Consider the following 21,037-nt stretch of genomic DNA (forward strand, 5'->3'; position numbering starts at 1 on the left):
GGGTGGGAACTGAACAAAGATGTCAGTAGTTACATAGCAATTCTAACATTTAGGGTTGGCCCTTTTAAATGTCAAGCTGCAGGTGTAATGTGTACAGTAACATTTAGAAAGTTCAGTGCTCAGGTATCCCTACCTCCGGGGTTCTGAATTGCCTGCTTGTGCAATAAATAATCCTTTGAAAAAGGGAAAGGAGAAGGAAAGATTGAATTTGTCCGATTTGCCATTTGGTTTTTCCTTTGTTAGGCCAAAGATTTCGCCTACGTTTTTTACCAGCTCATACAGCAACCGAGTACCTGATTCAGCTCACAAATGGAGGCTCAGGGCATCAAATTTCCCAGCCCTCTTAATTGGAAAGCCTGCCAACGTAGGTGAAAGACCTTATACATATGTAAAGCAGGAAGTTCAAATTACAGTCTGTAGAGTCCTAATGATTGATGGCTGGTTTTGAGGAACGGCAAAAAAGAAAAAAGAAAAAAAAAGAAGGTTCCTTGCAGATAGGGCAGGGCTTTGTGGGAGTCCCTCGCCCTTCCGATGACAAGTGGAGTTGGAGCGTCCATTGTACTTCGGGTTCTGGTTTCTTTCGGATTTCTGCCCCTTCCCGGAGGCCGCGAGAGGGGTGTGTGCGGGTGAGGGAGTGTGAGGGAGAGGGAGAGGGGCACGGTGGGAGGATCCAAAATATCTCGGTGCCACAGCCATTTTGTTTGTGGGCAGCATGGTCGAATTCTGTCAGTCAGTATAAGGAGGGGTTTTTAAATAGTCTTTGTGGAGGAGCGATGCCTATCACAAAGGATGTGTCTGTTGAAATGAATATCCTTACCTCTCTCGATGGCGGTAGGTATACGGTTTGGCGAGGGGGAAAAAAATGAAAAGGAAGCCGTCCTTGCTCTCTGGATAGTCTCTCAATATCAATACCAAGTCCTAGATTTTGTTTGAAGCCTAACCAGGTTTTTTAGGAGGTGTGCCATTCAGCAAAGTATTTTGCGGGGTCACTTTAAATTCCACCAGGCGTTTAGGCAACGGGTGGGGGAGGGAGCAGGGTGAATGAATGCGTCTCTTAGTTGAACATAATAGGTAAAGAAATCTTAAAGGTGGGAAGGGAAAAACACCAAAATCTCTGTATGAAAACTGGTAGACTGGTGTGTGTGTGTGCGCGCGCGCGCGCTTTTCGCTCCCCCCCTCACTACCCCCCGACCAAGGACAGTTGATCTGAAGGAGACTTAGAAAAGCTTCTGGGCTCTTGTTCGGTAGGATCCCCAAACATGAAGCCTGGACATTTGGTGGCTGGCTGCGTTGGGGTGTGTTTTAAGAGACTGTATAAAATGGCACACTGCATTTCTGCATTTTTTCCAGGCTGCAGAGGGGCGGGGGGAGCGGGGGATAGTGCAGACTGTGTAGGGACACTGCCCTCCTAACCAATCAGAACGCGCCTGTTTGCCATTACAAAGTTGTTAACCCCAGAGTCTTCTGGCTCCTGCTGCCTTTGCTTTTAATCTTTGGATATTTCTCAGGTTTACTCGAATCCCCCCCACCTCGCCAGATATTGAGAAAAAACCTTCGGAAGCGACTGCCGATCATGGGAAAGAGTCTCTGTTTTCATTTGCGAAGATTTTTAAAGATGTTGGAGGATTCTTTCGCTGCGTGGAGCTGGCTGATTGCAAGCGAGAAACTATACACAGACTATTTTGTTACAGTCGTGAAGAGGCAGCTGGCTGCTTCCTTTGGAGGTAAGTTTTCTAATCCTTCTCACACATAAACATAAATATACACAAACACGCATATAAAGCGTCGAAATATGTCTTACATGCATGAATCAAATATAGACGTATCTTTTTCCTTTAGATATGAACGCTTTTAATTAATTATGACAAAGGTTGTTTCATTATTTTTGACCATTAAGGACAATTGTGTTACTGTCTTTATGGTGAATAAATTAGACCCTTATATTGTACTTGAGTCTTTTATGAAACTGCCAAGAACGCAGATCTTTTCAAGGTGGAGTTGGAATCTCCAGTGAGGATAATTATGTCCAGAGCAGAATGTATATTTTTACAAAAGAGGAACAAAATACATTGATAAAGAAATGTGCTTCAATTTATTTGAGCTTGAGATTAATTGGAGAAAGGCTCCTTGGGTTGGTTTGTTGAAAACTACCCAAGGAAACTGTCCTTCATGTAATGAAGGAGGAGATTGATATAACAGCGTTTATATTAAGTTATGTCTGTTACTAAACATTGGCCTTTTTATTCACCAATCAGCTCCTTTTTGGTCACTTGTCTTAAAGCCTTCTTTATATAAAGAATATGAATGACGGTACTTCATTTAGGTTTTGTGGTCTTCTTTTGAGAAGGTTCATTTAGGAGACATTTTGTAATTTTGGGTATTTTTCTAGGCTTTTTTTTATTTGTACACAGTGGGAAATCTTTTTTGTTTTGTATTGATCTGTGTTGGTGGCGCTGTGGTGCTCCTAAACAATTTATGTTCGTTTCCCCAAGAAAAGAGGGGGGTAGAGAAAGGTGGGGCAAGATTTGATCTATTGTATCATAATTCCTTTTTTTCTTCCAACAAATACAGCTTTAAATATTAATACATGCAGTATAGTTTGGATCATGTATAATATGTACAATAATCAATATACATGAAGTTCAGTGTACAGCATAACAGACGTGTCGTCACAGTCCTTTGTTGTTCTGTGAGACTAGAGGCAGGGTTTGGATTTTTGTTTCTAGCTTTAAAAAATCTAAGGTATGTGGAGAACTAATCCATTCTTTAGTCATGGTTTTCTCTTTTCTTCAAAAAAGATTTTCTAGTAGCTAAAACCAATTTTATGTTCTCTGTAGAAAGTGACTGTTTTTATTGTGCTATAGATTCATTATCAGATAGGGATTTTTCATAATCCTTGGCAGGGTCTTAAACCCTTTCTTTTTTGTTTAAAAGAGTAAAAAAGCACTAGCAAATAACAGTTTGGGACTGGCTTTTTTCTTTAAAATTGAGTGTATTATTTTAAAAATGTTCTGTAGCTAATCCATGTTTTAATTACGAATGGAAATAAAGCTGAAAAAGACAAATATTATGTAAACTTAACAATTAAGCAGTTTTTCACCTATTTTGAGTACAGTACATAAACACCATATGTACACACTTATATACATATATTAAGGATCAAATACCTGTTTCCTGCAAACATTAGTAAACTTATACAGTAACAAAAAGATGCAAAAAAGACAAGAAAGATATATTTACACATGATCAATTCATAAAATAAAAGGGTTTACCTTATAAATATTATAAATGTAGTTTGAAATGATCAAAATATCTGGGAAAATGCAACAGGTTAAAGAATCTATTTAAGTATAGTGAAGGAATGAATTTTTTTTCTTTTTTCTTTTTAATTTCTTAGTGTAATTAATGTGAAGTTCTTTGAATAATTTATTTAACTTACATGGAACACACTTTTAAACAGAGGATGTTGTGTATGTATAAAAATACTAGAATTCACAATTAAACATCTCCTTCCAAAATAGTTCTTTCTTGATACTGAAGCAACATTTATTTACAGAGTAAATGCCATAGTGTAGAATGTATTTGACGGTTTCAGAGTTAACACTAGTTAAATCACATTATTCCTAGTTAAACCACATAGCTAAATTCTAGAATAAGGATTTATATGGTTTAATTGCATATTTAGCTTATTAAAGCTATTTTTATTGAAGTATATGAATAAAAATTGTTTATACTAAGCAGAATATGCTTTCATCGATTATGGCCTCACTATATAATAACAATGGCTCTTTGAAAAGACCAATCATGGATGTTCTCTTACAGATCTAGGAATGCAACTCATGCAGCTTCCATCTCAATAAAATGTGGCAGTGCAGCATATGATTGCACCATACAGTGAACAGCTACCTTAATATATGGGTGCAGCCCCTACAGCACAATTGCTTGAAGGAAAGGTGTTTAAATGTGCCATATTTGGCTTTGGAAAATTAGTTGTATCCAGGTTTAGGTAGAGACTTCTGTTTACTCACCACCCTGAATCCATCCTGACAGAAAGGATTGCATTCAGACATGATACCAAACTGTGCAAAAAGGTAGAATTTTGCTCTTTGTTAAACCTGTGTACCTTTCATTCTTCAGAGAGTGCAAAGCAGTGCATGAGGAAGACCCCATAACGTACTGGTAGATTATGTTTTTAAGAACAGAGGTTTACTAACTGTTAAATCCTTTTAAAAATTCTTAGTTATTAGGGCTGCAAAACATTTGGAATTGAGACTTTTCATGAGTCTAGTCTAGTACTGGCCAGTAAGGTAAAACAGCTTAATGTGGAATATGTTCATACTTATGTAACATTTAAATGAGTTAAATCAGGTATTTCTTTAAGCTATTTCATTAAACCACAATTAGTAGATCCTTGACTGATGTGATGCTAAAAGCCTTTTTTCAGGTGGAATAGTAGGAAAGCTAGATTTACTAGCAAATGCAACAGAAAAAATAATTTGTCCAGTTTATTACTTCACAAATAAATCTACATAAATTACTATCCTGTATTGGTTAACATCATGTTAGGCTGAATTATATGATGTAGAGATTATAACTGACATGGCGGCTACACTTGTGATGACAAGAAGGAAGAGGGGAAATTGTCAAATTGACTGTGGATATATAATGTGGGGTAAAGATTGATAGGATTGTGTATGAACAGCTCAGAAAAGGAACTTAATACAGACAGTTCTAATGGATTGTTGGTGTTTTTTCAAGGAAAGGTATGAGTAAAAAGGCACAGGGCTCCCAAGTAAGTGAATTTGAAGAACAAAACAGTGGAGATAACAGAAAGGTGAAAAACTATTGAAAAGGACTAGAAACTTGAAGAGTATTAAAAGCTAATGTAAAAGAGAGAAAAGTGGTATTTTTAAAGTTACAGTAAATGATACTTTAAGGCATATATTCTAGATATGGCAGGAGAAGAAATCCAGGAAGTAAAAGTTCTGCTTGGGCAGAATTTAATTTAAACTAGAGGCTGCCATGGCTCACATTTCATAGCACTTTGGAGTTTAGCTTTCCTTCTGCATAAGCACTAATGAGTCTGCACATATCTGAGATTCTAGAATAGGACCTGTAATTTAAAAATATTATTTGAAAAACTTATTATCTGTCTTTCATTATCGCATTAGTATTTCCACAAGTATTTCAGCTTTTGTATTTTTTTATCTGATGAAATTCTAGTTACATTTGCTACTGTTTTTGAAGATACTTTTTTTCCTGAATAATGGTCAATATTTATTTTCTGAACTGAATTGATGGAAGCCTTAGTTCAAGGAATGCTTCAAAGACTGATAATTCTTGTACTGGTAAAATGAACAACTGACACTGAAAAGGTACCATTTTGTATCTGCTGTGAGACATATGCAATAAAATAACAAAAAGTAGATTATCCTGAGTTGTCATTTCAAAATGACTAGGCATAGATATTTCAGATTAAGGCAGAACAAAAGAAAAGGCATATGGAGATGGACATAGGGATCCATCTAGCCACAATTCCTCCAAGCATTTAACAACCAGAGGGCCAAAGTGGCACTTCTGGCATGAACTTACCTCCTCTGGTCATTTTGACTAATATTTGAGGTGATTTAATTCAATAGCTCATAATTAAGGTAGGAGATAAATTGCAGTTCTGTTTGTATTCAACTTATATAGTTCCATTTTCACTATTATCTGGATCAGAAGAACCTAACAGTGCAATCTTATAATATCTTCTCAAAAGTTAGTTGCATTGCATTCAGTAGAACTTATTTCTAGATAAGCGTTTGTGGAACTGCAGCTTCAGGCTCTCCATGCACTCCAAGAGGAAGCATGTACACGCCTCCTGTTCCTTCCTGTACAGAGATGAGTAGAAAGGTTAAAAAGGTTCTTATATGCATATTCCCACTGAATTTAACTTTCTATTGCTCAATCCTGAAGAGCATTTTATTTCCTAAGATTTTAATAATATGAGATCATTCTGTGACTGTTCATGATGAAATTCTGCTCAGTTATATTGTTGGGTTCAAAATGGCTGCGAATATAGAAGGAATATTTGTTCACATTGAAAGAGCCTATGTTGCTTGTCTTCTTAACTAAATAAGCGTGAATGTGAGTGACAAGCTCTGGTACACTTAATCTAAGTAATCAAATACTATATGAGATGCTACACTAGCTGGATCATTTGTTCCATAAATATAAAAATTTATGCAGCAGTGGGAATGTGCAAATATGTATTCTTCAGAATCTCAACTTTTAATGTCCTGTTTTTTATTGCTGTGGAGAAAAACCCAATGTGCTAAGTATGCCTGCAGAAAAATTATTATTATTCTCAAACATTTTGGTCTCAGGACCCCTTTACTTCTTAAAAATGATTGGCCCCGAATATCTTTGGTTTATGTGGGTTATATCTATTGTTCTTTACAGTATTAGAAATTAATACTGAGAAATTTTAAAATATTATTTATTTGACTTTGTGGACCCTAAAAGGGTCTTGGGGACCAGGGTTCCCCAGATCACACTTTAAGAACTGCTGGTCTTTGCCATGTACTCTTCCCAGGTCCATATTTTTGACTTCCATGTTGCATAGTATTCTCATTACTGCTATTCTAATTGGTCACTATACTATTTTAAAAAATCTTAACCCTCTAGAAATTTATTTAGAAGCTGAGAGACATTGATAATAAGCATTCTTAAAATAATCAGATAATTCCTAGTACCCCAAAACAAGATTGGGATGAAGTATAGAAAAGGCAACAGATCTTTATATTGTTGTCTAGATAGATAATTCTAGTTGGATAGTGTAATTTTATTATGTCTTCACAGAATACACTTTTCAGCTCTAACCATTTATGAAAGAAGGCCTTACATTTTTTAGAATGATTGAAGACCTGTATAAGTAAATTTATTTGAAAACTAAGCCATCTAATTGGGAAAGGAGGGAGCTAGAGGAAAAATGAATTGGTTAGAAAATTTCAGGATGTACCTGCTGTGTTAGAAGTAAAGAGATTTTTCTCCCTAAACATCTTAATTGTGGCTATAACCAGATTCTCAAAAAGACTGAATGTTCAGTCATTATATCCATATTGTCGTATCAGTTCAGTTAAACTTGAAAATGAAAGGTAGAAGGGGAAAATTATGGGTCTCTTGCATCAATCTATACCGGTCATACTGTTGTTGCCCTGATACCAACTAGAATTTAATTGTATAATGTAATTCAGATAAACACAGGAAAACCGCTATTGAGGCTGAGGCTTAGTTCGACGCTAGAAAAGATGGAACAAAGTGAGAGAGGGCAAAACTGTGGCTGACTAGAATCTGAACAGGAACATCTTTTCTTCCTGGACTTACAACAGATAATCTTTCCTTTTTTCAATTATAACCAGTGATATTATCCAATCTTGACTAAAAATGTCAGTTTAAAACAGAGGTCCGTCTAATCAAGCATACAATCAATAATAGTCAACAAAGATGCCAAAAGAAACTTTAGCAGAGATGGAATTAATACTTGTCCTTTATTCAGTTCATCTCAGCATCTAGCATTCAGAGATACTGGCTGTGCTTATGAAAATATTCATGAGTAGGTACAAACCTTATTTCCTATTGAAAGGAAGTTAAGGGCATCCTTGGGGGAATGTGGGGAAATTGATGACAAGTGCATAATTATACAGTTCACATATGTGTGATTTGCATGATGACATCATGACACATGTCATTTTGACATCATTGCAGCTTACTACAGACACTTATGGTCCCAGCTCAGACATACTATTTTTATTCTTGGTTAGCTAATTCTGTATTTGAGTGGAGTCAAGCAGGAGCATATACCTGCAAATGCTTCTGAACAATTATCCTTCATAATTCTGACTTAGGGGTAATAGGTTATTGCCACAATTTAATACTGCAAAATTGTAAAATTAATATATTTCAAAAGGTGTTCCTCTTCATAAAGACATACTTTCTGTATAACTGATTATATGCCATTAGACATTCTGTGTATATAAGCAACACATTTTAGTAATCCCAGAATTCACTCTGGCTTCCTAATCATTTTGAAAAGATGTAGTTTTTTATCCTAATAATTCTAATTATCTAGAGTCACAGATTACCAATTTTACTTCCATTTCCAGTCAAAGTACTCCACATTGAGTATTAATGCTTTTTTAGCCTTTTATTTAACTATTCATTAAATTTCCCCCACCTTTTCTTCAGGAGCTCAAGACAATCCTCATACTACTCTCTTTTCCATTTTACCATTCATTTGTAATATCACCTGAAGGAGAATAATTGACCCGACCACCCAAGCAAGTTTCCAGGACTGAGAGTAGACTTAGACTTTATTTCTTCTGTTCTAGTTCAGTACCTTGGCCATATTCTCCTTCCTTTATTTTCAGCTTATTTCTCCAATTTAATGCCATGGATCCCAGTCTGAATGATAGTACAGTAGATGCCAATTTTAGGAGCTTTTTCACATTCTTAAGCTCTAAAATGGTGCCTTAAGTTTTTGCTATACTTAAGATACCAGTTTTGCTCCTTAAGCCTACCTCAAACACCTCAAAATAAATAAATAAACACTTGGCTGAGAGTTTTTTTGCCCAGCTCTCTGGAGACTGCAAAAGAGGTGTTGATGGGCCACAGTTTACATAACCCTATTCCGGAGACCATTATCTAAAGACATGGAAACTTTGTACAGCTGTGTCCTGGGGTTTCTCATTGTATGTAGCAAAAAGAACAATAAATGTAAGATGATACCTTCCATACAGAGGACAGGAGAAAAAATTACAGATAAAAATCCTGAGTAATGCCTAGTTTCTTCACCCTAGGGTTCCCTACTCCAGCTGAAACTTGGAAATGCTCCCCTCAAGCCTTCAAATGTGTATGCATGATATGCTTATTAGAACTATACAGTTTTTAAAAGCTATGTTTCATAATACGCTTGAACACATACAAAGCACCTCTTTGAAGGATTTGCCAAGTCCTTGTGTCTGTGTGTGTCTCTCTGTATGTATATCAATAACAGGCATATTCTCAAAAAATTCAAGGCAACACAATTATTTTTCAAATAATTTTATTCATAAATGAAAAGAATAGAAGCCAATACAGGCTACAAAAATACAAACAGAAAAATACAAAAGAAAAAAAAAGTGTGAAAAAGAAAAATAGAAAAAGGAAAAGAAAAAGAAAGGAAAAGAAGTAACTTCCCCCTTCATCCCAGCAAGTAAAGACAATCTTAATAGCTTATCACTATCTCTAAATACAACATAAGCTTTCTTCACCCCTTATCTATTGAATTAAAAAAAACAAAATCCAAACGCTTCATCAGGCATTCTTTGTCAGCAAAAGTCCAGTAAGCGCAACCAGATGTAACTATTTTCTCCTTTAGCCCTGGTCAAATAAGCCAACCTTGTATTCCTTCCCTGAGTTTTTAAAAATATCTTTTATCCCCTTCAAAAAGAGTCCTAGAGCTAGTTTTCTGTTCATCTGTGTTTCAAGCCAAAAATCTTTCGGAACTTTAACAGATTTCTTTTGTATATCCAATAAGTAAAGTTTGTCCTTTTGTTTTATCCAATAAGTAAAGTTTGTATATCCAATAAGTAAAGTTTGTCCTAATATTTTTCAAAAGGTTTTAAAAATCTAATGAAGTCCTTCAGAACCTTAACAACTCGTTTGTAAATCCAGTAAAAAAAAAAAAAATCCAAGTCAGTTTCCTGGTTCAATATTTGTATATCTCCTTTTGGGAATAAGTCATCCATTAGTTCCATTTGTGTGCCCAAATCTTTCTCCATATCTTTCTCATTACTTGTTACATTTAAGTCCCCCTTCAAAGTAATTTCAAAATCATCTATTGCAACTTGTTCTTGTTCTGTAATTTCATTACAACATGCTCTGTAAATCTTGTCAAGAAATTCATTTATTTTGTCAAAAAGCTTGGCAGATGAATATTCCCAAATTTGTGTTATAGATTTCTGCTCCATTTTCTTTACCCTCTAGCTCCCTCTAGTGTCCAACCTTCAAAGTCCCCTTATAATGAAAAAACTCAAAACAATCGCCATTTTTCATATAAGAAAATTTCTTCTAGTTAATTCAAAGCTCTTTGTGGGCATTTAAATTATAAATCCAAGTCCATCTGAGCCCTTAATCTGTTGTGAAACTTTCTAAAGTCCATATTCTGAGCATCCTTTTGCTGCTTAATCCAAAAAGTAATATTTTTCAAAAGGTTTTAAAAATCACATTTAAAAGTTTTCTCTAAGGACAAGGCAGCTCACCTAGCGAATACAATATAACTTCTGAAGGGTCTTAATCCTTTTAAGGCAGCAGAAAAGAAAACAAAGTGGTTAAGTGAGGCTCGTCAAGTTTATTGTTCTTTAAAAGGGTGTGTTAATGACTCTGAGCAAAGGTAGTTCCTTCCTCAATTCCCAGCCACTTGCGGTGTACTCACAATGAGCAGCTGTGCAGAGCTCAAAGATCTTTCCTTAATCCAGAGAGCATTTCACAGCCAGGATCCTGCATCCCATGCCAATCTCCATCATAATGCCGTCCCACAAAAGGGGTGTTTAGCTCAACTTGGCTGTCAACCAGAAGACTTCTCACACCTATACTCTCCTATGAGTAGCCTGACAGCTGTGTGAGGGAAGTGTGCAATCTCACCTCATACGATGTTCTAACTTTGGCTGCTGAACTGCAGTTGGGGCCAATGAATCAAGTCTGTGGAGGATTCCATGGAAGAAGTATGGAGAGATACTGTTCACAGGACATGAGAACAAAGCTCTATTAGCTATCTGGAGCAAAATGCATCATTCTTCATATATTGTAGAATGAATACAGTAAATTAATGCACCATTTGCTGAATGTCACACTTTACTTATATGATGGGTTAATGTTACTGGTCTCCATACTCCTTTCCTTCATACCCTTTATGTGAATTATGCCTGTAAGCATATAAAGAGACAAACAAAACAAAAATATTAATTGAATTAATAACCATTATTTAAAGCTAATTGCTCTTCTGTAAAACTTTATTAAGTTTCAAAAAGAAGATAAAATATAAGGACACAGAAAAGAGAAATTAGAAAAAGAAAAGATAAAAGAAAAAGCAAAATTAAAAGTGCAAAAACAAGAAATAAATAGAAAAAGAATGACTTCCAACTTCCTTAGGTACAGATACAAATATGAAATACATTAAGCTCTTGCTCTAAAATTAACAATAGCACACAATATTTCTATATCCACATTCAGTTCTGATCATCAAATCCCAAAATCAAAATTTCATTTAAGTTTCAAGCAAAAAGTCCAAAAGTGGTTTCCAAGTAGAAACAAAGCTAGACAAAGTCTTTTCTTCAATCAGAGTAGTCAGTTTTGCCATCTCTGCCAATTTCATTAACTTCACCATCTCTTCTTCCATTATAGGTAATTGTAAGTCCTCCCACCTCTGTGCATATAAAAGTCTCAATGCTGTTGTCACATATGAGAACAAAGTCCCATGTTTTCTTTCAATCTGTTTGTCCAAATCTAGAAGGAAAACTTCCAGTTTCAATTGCACATTTACTTTAAGAATTCTCTGAATTAAAATACTTACCTGATCTCAATATTTCTATTTAAAGCTATAAAGTACAGTACTTTGTTTATATCAGTGTTTTTTAAAGTGTGGTCCAAGGACTGCTGGGCATCCTCCAAGACCTTGTCAGGAGTGTGCGAAATCGAAATTACTTGCCAGATACTGAGGATATTGGCAAAAATTTAAAACAATATCACACTTCTCATTATTATTTTTATTTGTTTAAAAATGGGGGGATTATAATGGTTGACCTTACTATTTAACAGATTACTGAGAAAGAGAATCCCTAGGTTTATTTGACTAGATAAATTAATTGTTTCAAATGTAGTTGTTTGTATGATCTAATTAAAAGTGACTTTTTTATTGAGTATAACTTTAATGTAATAGAAATAATTGTACTAAATTAGGCCTCCACCTATGAGCCTCAACATACTATGCCCCCAAATCTCTACTATTTCAAAAGAACACTCTACTTCCAAAATAATTTTTGAATGATACATGATTGATAACTCGAACTTTCAGTTATAACGAACTTTCAGTTGAGAGTACTAAAAGCAAGCATGCTCAGTGAAGTCATCTTTCTATTTTTCACTGTAAAATAACATGTAGTTAAATTTCTAACTTTTTAGCTGACGTATGAAGAAAACTTTGTCTGAAACTGTAGAAAGAACAAAATCTAGCAACTATTTGAAAAGGCAATAAGATATTTGTTAGAATGATTAGATAATGAACATCTCTGTTAAAAATACCTCAACTACTGTAAAAAAAAATTGACTCTGGAGGTATTCAGTATGCAAGAAATTATTTCTTAGTTTTAAGAGTTTGCCTAAACTATTAATAATTGAGCAATGTATGTAATTGAGCTCTAAGTAACTTTACTTGTAAGCCGCCTAGAGTCACTTATACAGTGAGATGGGCAGTGTATAAATTTGATTAATAAATAAATGTACATGATTATGGAAATTGATTAAAGCATGTGAAATTATGCTACTTTTTATTTATTAAGAGAATTCCTTAAATTGTTCATACTTGTGGCTAACCTGACAGGTTTTTTATTGTACCTTTTTTATAACTAATATTTTTAGGGTCATTTTTCTTCAGTTAAACTCTTGCTCGATGAGCAGGTGGCAGTCATGGCTAGGAGGACCTTTGCACAACTTCATATTGTGCACCAGTTGCTCCTGTTCCTGGACCGAAGGGCCTTAACTCATGGTCATTCATGCCCTGGTTGCTTCCTGATTGGACTACTGCAATGTGCCCTACATGGGGCTACCCTTAAAAAGTATCTGGAAACTTCAGCTGGTGCAGAATGTGGCAGTGCGGGCAGTTATGTGTGTTTCTGGTAGAATATACATTACACCTCTGCTTTGCAAGCTGCATTGGTTACCAGTTTGTTTCTGCGTCCAATTCAAGGTGCTTAGAACTGTTCTTCATGGCATGGGACTGGGTTATTTCAGGGACCGCCTCTCCCTTATTTCTTCTGCCCATCCCACTAGATCTAGCAGAACGGGTAAGTTACAGATTCATTGTCTAGGGAGCTAGGTTTGGCGGGCCCTAGGCAGCAGGCCTTTCCTGCTGTGGCGCCCACATTGTGAAACCTTCTCCCCCCAGAGATGAGATCAGCCACATCACTCCTGAGTTTTTGAAGGCCCCTCAAGACCTGGTTATGTCAGGAGGCCTGGGGACCACAGGGGACAGGTGAACTAATGAAGTGGGTCTGTTATTAACATCCCTTCACCTATTATTTTCTTTTTCTGTTTTAGTTTGTTTTAATAGTTTTTAACATTCTTAATAACTATATTTATTGTTATATTGGGCTACTGTACACTGCCCAGAGTCTCTTTTTGTGAGATGGGCAGCCATATAAATTTGATTAATAAATAAATATGCTACGCAGCTGTAACATATTTTCATAATACAGGAAGCAATGGGTCCATGTAGCAGAAGTTTGTAAAAGGTTTGTATGATTATGCTTTCAAACAGGCAGTAGTTCTTGTAAAATGTTTACACTTTGCTGCAGTATGGGCCATGAGAACATTTGATAGACTGGCCTGATTTATATACCAGTGAAGACAATATGGCTTGTTAGGTTTTGGTTGAGTATGTTGTCCAAATTCTAGCCATTTCTAGTTTAGTTAATAAAACACAGCTAAGAAAAATAGAGCACAGTGTATGAGCCTGTTAATTAACCTGTAAATGTTATTTTTTTCAGAGCAGTAGTCATTTTTGTCTGGAGCAAAAAAAACAAACCTGAATATATAGTAAATGTATTAAATGTTAATATATTTACTATGGCAAGTTTAGAAGAAATGCAAGTTGCAAAACATGCAGAAGCAAACTTTTTTTGGGAAAAGGGAATGTGGATCCTACAGAAATTTAGTTACAACTATTGAACAAGACTGTAATACTTTCCACAATCAGTATTTTGCCACCATCTTGTTACTTAGTCTTCCTGAATTCTTGTTTTTACAACCAGCCATTTGTTTTGCTTGTTCCTCTATTTTTGTTAGCTACCTTGGTATTCTATAGATGGAAAAATCGAATATAAAATACATATGGTATACATATTGTAGATTAGCTTGAACGCCTCTATATGCATTATGTAATCTTTGTGCATTGGATTTTTATTAAGTGAGAAGTATTCTTTCTATAAGCCCCCACTTGGAGTCTGAAATGTATAATCCAGTCATGAGTTTCCAGTCCTCATCTGTTCTTTAGTAAAACTCAATCCCAGCAAGATGGAATGGCTCTGGGTTTGAAGGCCTGGTGATTCCAGTGAGTTACCATTTTTAGCTCCAAATAGAATTTCAGTTGCCCAAACAACTGCTTCACAAATTGGCAATCTTCTTTGGTTTCACGGCTCCTGCTCAAGCTGTGGCCAAGAGAAATTTGCACAGCTCCATATTGTGCACCAGTTGTCACCTTTTCCTGGAATCCTAGGCCATACTCACTGTCTGTCACTCATGCCCAAGACATCTCTCAGTTGGACCATTGCAGTGCATTTTATATGGGGCTGGTTTCGAGAAGCATTTGGAAGTTACAGGTAGTCCACAAATGCAGCAGCTCAAGCAGTTATGAGTACACCTTGAGGCACCCATGTAACACCTGTAATTCAAGAACTGCACTGGTTGCCAGTTGGCTTCTGGGTGCAATTCAAGGTGCTGGCTGTCACCTTTAAAGCCCTTCATGATTAAGACCTGGATATCTGCAGGACTGCCTTCTCTTGATGACATCTGTTGTCGGGTAAGATCTAGCAAGGTGGGCTCTTCATGTGTTTCCTTAATTAGAGATTGTCTCTTCCAGGGGCAAAGGAAATATGCCTTCTCAGTCACCTCCATCCCCACCTCTGGAATAGTATCCCCCCAGATATTCAAACAAACCATCTTCTAGTTTTCAGAAAGTGAGAAGCTGGCTATTCTAACCAGCCCTAGGGGCAGGCTTGTTATGGCTATCCTTGCAAACAAATTAGTTTCACTGCATTTCAAGTATCAATCCCCTATTTTTGAATGATTGGTTATTTTATGGTTTTAAATTTTGATTGTCTGTTTTCATCCCAAATTATGGTTTTGAGAAGTTGTACATTGCTCAGAGTCCATTGATTGAAGTGGATTGTAAATAAAAATAATTTAAAAAAATAACTAGACTGAAAATGTCACGGTCTAGTTCTTTAATGATCCTGCTAAAATAGGCTGCAGCAGAAGTTGCATCTAAGAAGCTTGCCTGAGGTTTATAAGTGCTTGTCCAAAAAAAGTTCTGCTTGCTTTGATAAGTGGTGGATAGGATAAACCTAAAAGAAGGGGGATGCAAAGTGAAAGAGGTTAAGAAATTCTCCAGCCCCAGCAGCCCCAAATCCTCAGTACTGTTATAACCCTGATGGTTGTAATCATTTCTTTCAAAATGCATGTTCCATGAACAAGGTGACAATTTCGAGATAACCGACTTTTTCTGCTGGGAACTGTTAACTTTAAAATATCCAATCTGCAGTTTTAAATACCTGTGTGTATAATAGACTTGCATTCCTCTCAGTTAATTCTATAGAATTTTTGATGTCACAGAGCCCTGTCTTCCAGAGGAGAGAACAAAGTGGCCGGGAAAGAAATGAAAATAGGATTTAGCGAGAGTACTGAGCGGCAACCCTCTCCCTGCCGCAGTACGTTTAAACAGAACCGGGCCGCGCACGGCCGCTGTCTCCCTCTTGCAAGGGGCTCGGGCCGGAGGAGATGCTCCCGGTTTTCCGAGGGCTGAGGCGTGGATTTTCTCCCGTGCCTTCCTCCAGGCGGCAGTGATGGAGCCATCCCTCCTTCGCTCCCTTCCCGGTGTGTGAGGGCGCGTGGGGGGGTCGGTGTCTCCGCGGCACCCGAGGAAAGAGACCGCTTCGGCTTCGGGGGAGAGACGGGAGCGTCTTCGTCCCGGCGAGAGTCAAAACCGCCGCTCTTCCGTGCCCGTTCCTCGCCGTGCCCGCGCCGCGCGCTCTTTTCAGCAGCCCCGTGCCCGCGCTTTTGCGCGATGCAGTGTGGGAATGGCTGTGGCGCTGGGGTTGGCTGAAAGAGGCGGCCAGTCGAGGTTTAATGTCCGCCATGTTGGCCGTGGCGTATTGAGCAGACCCGGAGCGGCGGAGGAGAGAAACCGGCGCCCTAGCCTGGCCGCGCCAGTCGGCGCCGCTGGGACCCGCCTCGGAGCGAGCCCCGCCCCGCCGCGGGAGCCCCGGTCCCTCCATGAGAGCTCTCGGCGGGGTCCGGCTTTCAGCTCGGAGCGCTCTCGCTGCCTCCCCCCCCTCTGCCGGAGCAGCAGCAGCCGCCATAGCAGTTGCAGCCGCCGACGACTAACATGAGCAAACTGTCGTTCCGGGCCCGGGCGCTGGACGCGTCTAAGCCGCTTCCCGTCTTCCGCTGCGAGGACTTGCCCGACCTGGCCGAGTATGCCTCGATCAACCGGGCCGTGCCGCAGATGCCCACGGGCATGGAGAAGGAAGAGGAGTCGGTACGTGAGAGACCCCCTCCCGTCCCTACTCCGGCCGAGCCGGGCCCCGCCATCGCCCTGTACCCAGGCCCCCACCATCGCCTCTGCGCAAGCACAAAATGGCCGCCATTTTCTCCCCGCTTCCTCCCCCTTTCCTCCCCTCCCCCCATGGGAAGAGGGCGATGTTGAACCCTAATAGCCCCGTCTGTTCTCCCTCTGGAGGCCCCCCTGAGATGTCCGTCTGTCTCGGCTCGAGTACCAAGGCCGCCTGCCGGGCTCCCCTCAGCCTCCCGAAAGGCACAAAGGGGGTCACGTGACGCGGCGGGCAGCCGCCATTTTGTTATGCCTCTAGTTCGTTGGGCTGGGCCTTAATAGCGCAGCAGCTGCGAGAATGCGAGCTCTAACGGAGCGGGAGGTGAAGTTCCGTACCTTTGGACGCTAGGTGGCGTCTTTGTATTGTAATTAGTGGTCAGGCTCCAAGCGTGCCTGGCTTTGCTTTCTTACCTGTCTGGGATTTGGCGCTGTCAGTTCTGTAGCTACCAGCTGAGTTATAGTAAGGAAGGAAGGTTCTTGAGCTGTATGGATAGGGATAAACAAGATGCTTTGTTTAGTTTACAAGACCAAAAATAGTATGAAAAACTTGGTTACTGGTCGATGCTTTCTAACTGAAGAGCCTTCTGGAGATAGACTCCTCTTTTCCCCAAATAAAATTGGCTTGTTAAAAATATACTACTCAACTAGTAAAGAAAAAAAGCAAAAATTAAATTAGTCTGGTTATTTCACCTATTTTCTTTGAATGAAGCCCGCATGATTTGACACTAATTCAATTTTGAGGAGAGCAGTAATAAAAGCAAACAGTACTTAGGAGTCACATATATTGTTCATCTAATAAAATACTTTTCAGAAAAATAACCTTTTTATGTAATAACATTAACCATAAAGTTTATTAAAATGCAGAATATGAAAATTTGTTCGGCACATAGGAAGTGCATAAAGTTTTAACAAATGCATAGCTTAGGTGACCTAAAAGAACTAGACAAATCATATAAACTCATCATTTTTTACTTAAGAAAAATCAGTAACACATGAATATATGCATCATAATTGTTTGACTGTAGCACAGTATCCTTGGCATGAAATGTTTAAAGACTGAACTGTAACATGTTTGTCTCATTTATGTTATAGTGTTGTGAAAGTGAAGTAAATGCACATTCTGCTTCCAAGTAGTGCATATTTGGAACCTAATAAATAAAATTACTTATTTTTGAGTAAACACGCATAATATCAATTTGAAAAGTTCTAGTTTTTCTCCTCTGTTTCTTGAGACTCCTGGGTTAATATTAAATTTTGTGAACTGAGTTGTGGGGTTGTGTTTCCTTTATCCTGAATTTGTGCAGCTGCCCACATTGGATAGATAGAGAATTGTGAACAAGAGGTTCACTGAGTCACTAGGCTTCAGATCCTGCTGACAGAAATTGGTGGACTGATAGTGTAGTTCTTTACCTGTTTACTGAGATATTAAGACTCTTAAATTCAGTAAGACTTTTTTACAAGTTAGGTTGCATGGGATTGCATTTTAAAATAACTAAGGGTAGAGCTGAATGAAAGGATTTATTGGTGCAAAAAAACTGTAGTGCTTGAGTGCATAACAGCTAATATATAAGAGAGAAAAATCAGTGAGAGTGACCAAAAAGGAGGAGATGCAGATCAAGACCAATAGTTGGTAGAAGATAGTAAAAACTTCAAGAAAAGACAAAAAGAATGCAAACGTAAAAGGCTCTGAATGTTTATATCTTGCATAGAATTATTTATAAATCACATAGAAAATTACAAGCTGGATACTCCTAAACCTTTGCTAAGTTAGGTACACCTAAAATTAGTTGTGGGTCATTTAACTCTGACAGAGTCCAAAAGTTGTTAAAACCTTTATGCAAAAGTGAATTCCCTTCAAAATAAATGGGAATTGTCTGAACTAAGCAGATAACAGACAGTAATGACTGCATAACAATTTGGAATGTAAAGAAACTCCTGTTCAGTAAGTTTGGCATAATTTTAAAAAGTGCTGCTTGCAAGAAAGAGAATTTTTCTTAAACATATAAGTCATATTTGACTGATAGTTGCCTGATACATATGGACACAATATTTGGATTAAAGAATTTTACTGAATAAACTGAGAATACAAGATTTTACTGTAACTATAGTTAGAGGTAAATTAATGAGAATGTAACCAAACAGATACTAGTATGAAACAATTATGGGCCATCAACACATTATTGCAGTATATTCCTAAGAGGACAGGTCCACAGACAATCTGGAAGAAGAACTCAGTAATCTTGGTCAGGCTACTTTGGGAGAAAAAATTGGGAGTGAGAAAGAGATAAAACTTCCAAATGGTTACCATTGAAAGCAGTGGGCCCAGCAGGCACCTTACTGGCCCTTATTTTAATTAAAACAGTGGGAGAACTGGTACACTGCAAAACATGAACTTCTAGTGCCATCTTTATTTCCAAGAAGACCAATTTTTAGCCAGCTTAGAAAAAACAAGTTGGCTGTAACTTGGGTGCTTTTCTTGAGGTAAGCCTGTAAGCCCAGAGAAAAGGTAAAAGAGGAGAAGGAAGATAAAGGATGTATCAAAGAGAAGCTTCAGTAATTTGCCTTCTGGTAAATGAAAGCCACAGGCAACCCAACTTATTGTAGATGTTTGATAAATAAGTCCCTGTAGTAGCCCTTTTCTGATAGTGGCAATGACGTGCTTTCATAGTTTGGTGGTATACAAACAGAATAAATACAGTAAATCCAAATGTATCCACAAATGTTAGTTGCCTCTGTCCAAAATAATCTCCTTTTAAGTTATGTAGAATCAGCTCCTGAGCACATAACTATAACAGCAAAAGATGCACTTGATTCTGAACTCCTCTCCCCCATCCTTGCCCCCATCCCCAAGTCTTACTCTTTCATCTAGAATTAGAGGAACTGCTTTTGTCCTGGCCTGTATCTTTTGGGGTTTCTGGATGTTTACAGCAGACATTCTAACCATGCTTTTATAGTCGTCATCATTAGGACTGTTTTATATTGTATTTTAATGAATTTTATCTTTGCTGTAAACCTCCCAGAGTCATTTCAATGAGATGGGCAATGACAAATATGATAAATAAATAAATAAAAATAAATTTGAGAAAATACATGGTTCTTTGAAAACAAGAAATCAAGATCCTGCATTTAAATTTCACAATACATTATCTGCATCTGATTGGTTTAATTTGTTTATGTAGAGAGGAGTTAACAGACTTTGTATATTAGTACACTACTTGTGCATAGTAACCTTGGATAAAATAGACATTCTGGCTTATCATTCATTATGTGCCAACATGACCTCTGTATGTGAACCCTCTCAACCATAATCTGGTCTGATTTCTTTAGACCATTGTCTTATTTATTTATTTTTACGTTGCTGCTGATTTCCACAGGCTTTCTTATCTCCTGTATAGATCCGGCTGTTATCAGTATTCTATAGTGTGGCATGTTTTAATGTTTAAATCTGCATACCTAGGAATTCCCAAGTTAAATAGAAGCCCCTCATTTTTCAGAAGCCCTATTGTTTTTCAAATTACTAGATACACAAGTCACCTATATTTACTACTGGAGGGAGGGATTGAAATTCAAAATTTGTTTTTCTGGTTTGTGTAAAAAAAAATAGTATCAAGGGTTAATTAACATATCGTTCAGTATAAATACAGCTTTATGTTCAGTTCTTGAAATCTTATTTAACATCTAATAATTCGTTGATTTTAGTTATTTATAGCTTCTAAGTGAAATACTTCTATTTGTGCCTCAACATAAACAGGATTGCTGCCAAAGAAAAATCTACTGAGATTTCAAGGGGGATGACTTATGCTTAATTCAGATAAATAATATGAGATCAGATATTCTCAGTTGCCAATAGAATATAGAACCATTCCTGATACTCTTTATTTGGAGAATTTACTGTCAGCCTCAACAACAGTATAATTTTCCTATTATATTAGAATATGGAATGGAGAAGGTTATGAATATTTAAGAATTTGAATATGCAAAATAGGTCTCTAGTTGAATAAATGAGGCTTCTTGGTTGTGGAACACACAGATCAATTATCCATTTTTGCTGTGCAGAAAAAGCATTTCCAGTTGCAGTATTAGGATTTTAATTCATCATGTCTCCTGCTTGACTGCTTCCATCCTAATGCCTTCTCCTCTTCTATTCGGAAGCTAGACAGCGTATGCAAAGAAGTAATGAACTAGTTTCCCCCAGTTGTGTGTTAAGTTGAAGCTTTACTCTGTGTGACAACAATGATTCACATGTTAAATCATGCTTTGCTTCACCGTGGTTATTGAATGAATCACACTTGGCAAGGTTCATACAACAAACTGAGTCCAAACCAAATAGACCATGTTTATTTTTTATTTTATTTTTAAAGGATCAAACAGAACTGTAACACTGAAAGAATCAGGTATACTTATACAAAGATA

General features: G+C 37.5%; 1 protein-coding gene across 3 annotated transcripts in view; it reads left to right on the top strand.

Moving 5' to 3' along the window:
* The first annotated feature begins 675 nt into the window (after positions 1 to 675).
* EPC1 (enhancer of polycomb 1) overlaps positions 676 to 21,037 on the top strand; it is a 56,254-nt gene continuing 35,892 nt past the window's right edge. The window contains exons 1-2 of one of the 3 annotated variants that reach the window (XM_025173621.2): positions 676 to 831; positions 1,509 to 1,724. Coding sequence is in view for 2 of the 3 variants with exons in the window: in XM_007438938.2 (XP_007439000.2) it covers positions 16,400 to 16,552 (153 nt within the window). In the remaining variant the exon portion in view is untranslated. Of the gene's footprint in view, positions 832 to 1,508; positions 1,725 to 13,668; positions 16,553 to 21,037 lie in introns of those variants that run through there. The other 2 variants (XM_007438938.2, XM_007438937.2) reach the window with 2 other exon arrangements.

The sequence above is a fragment of the Python bivittatus genome, unplaced genomic scaffold, assembly GCF_059951505.1.
Source record: "Python bivittatus isolate LINGU-HERP-01145 unplaced genomic scaffold, Pbiv_v1 ctg000610_np1212, whole genome shotgun sequence".
Taxonomy (NCBI): Eukaryota; Metazoa; Chordata; class Lepidosauria; order Squamata; family Pythonidae; genus Python; species Python bivittatus.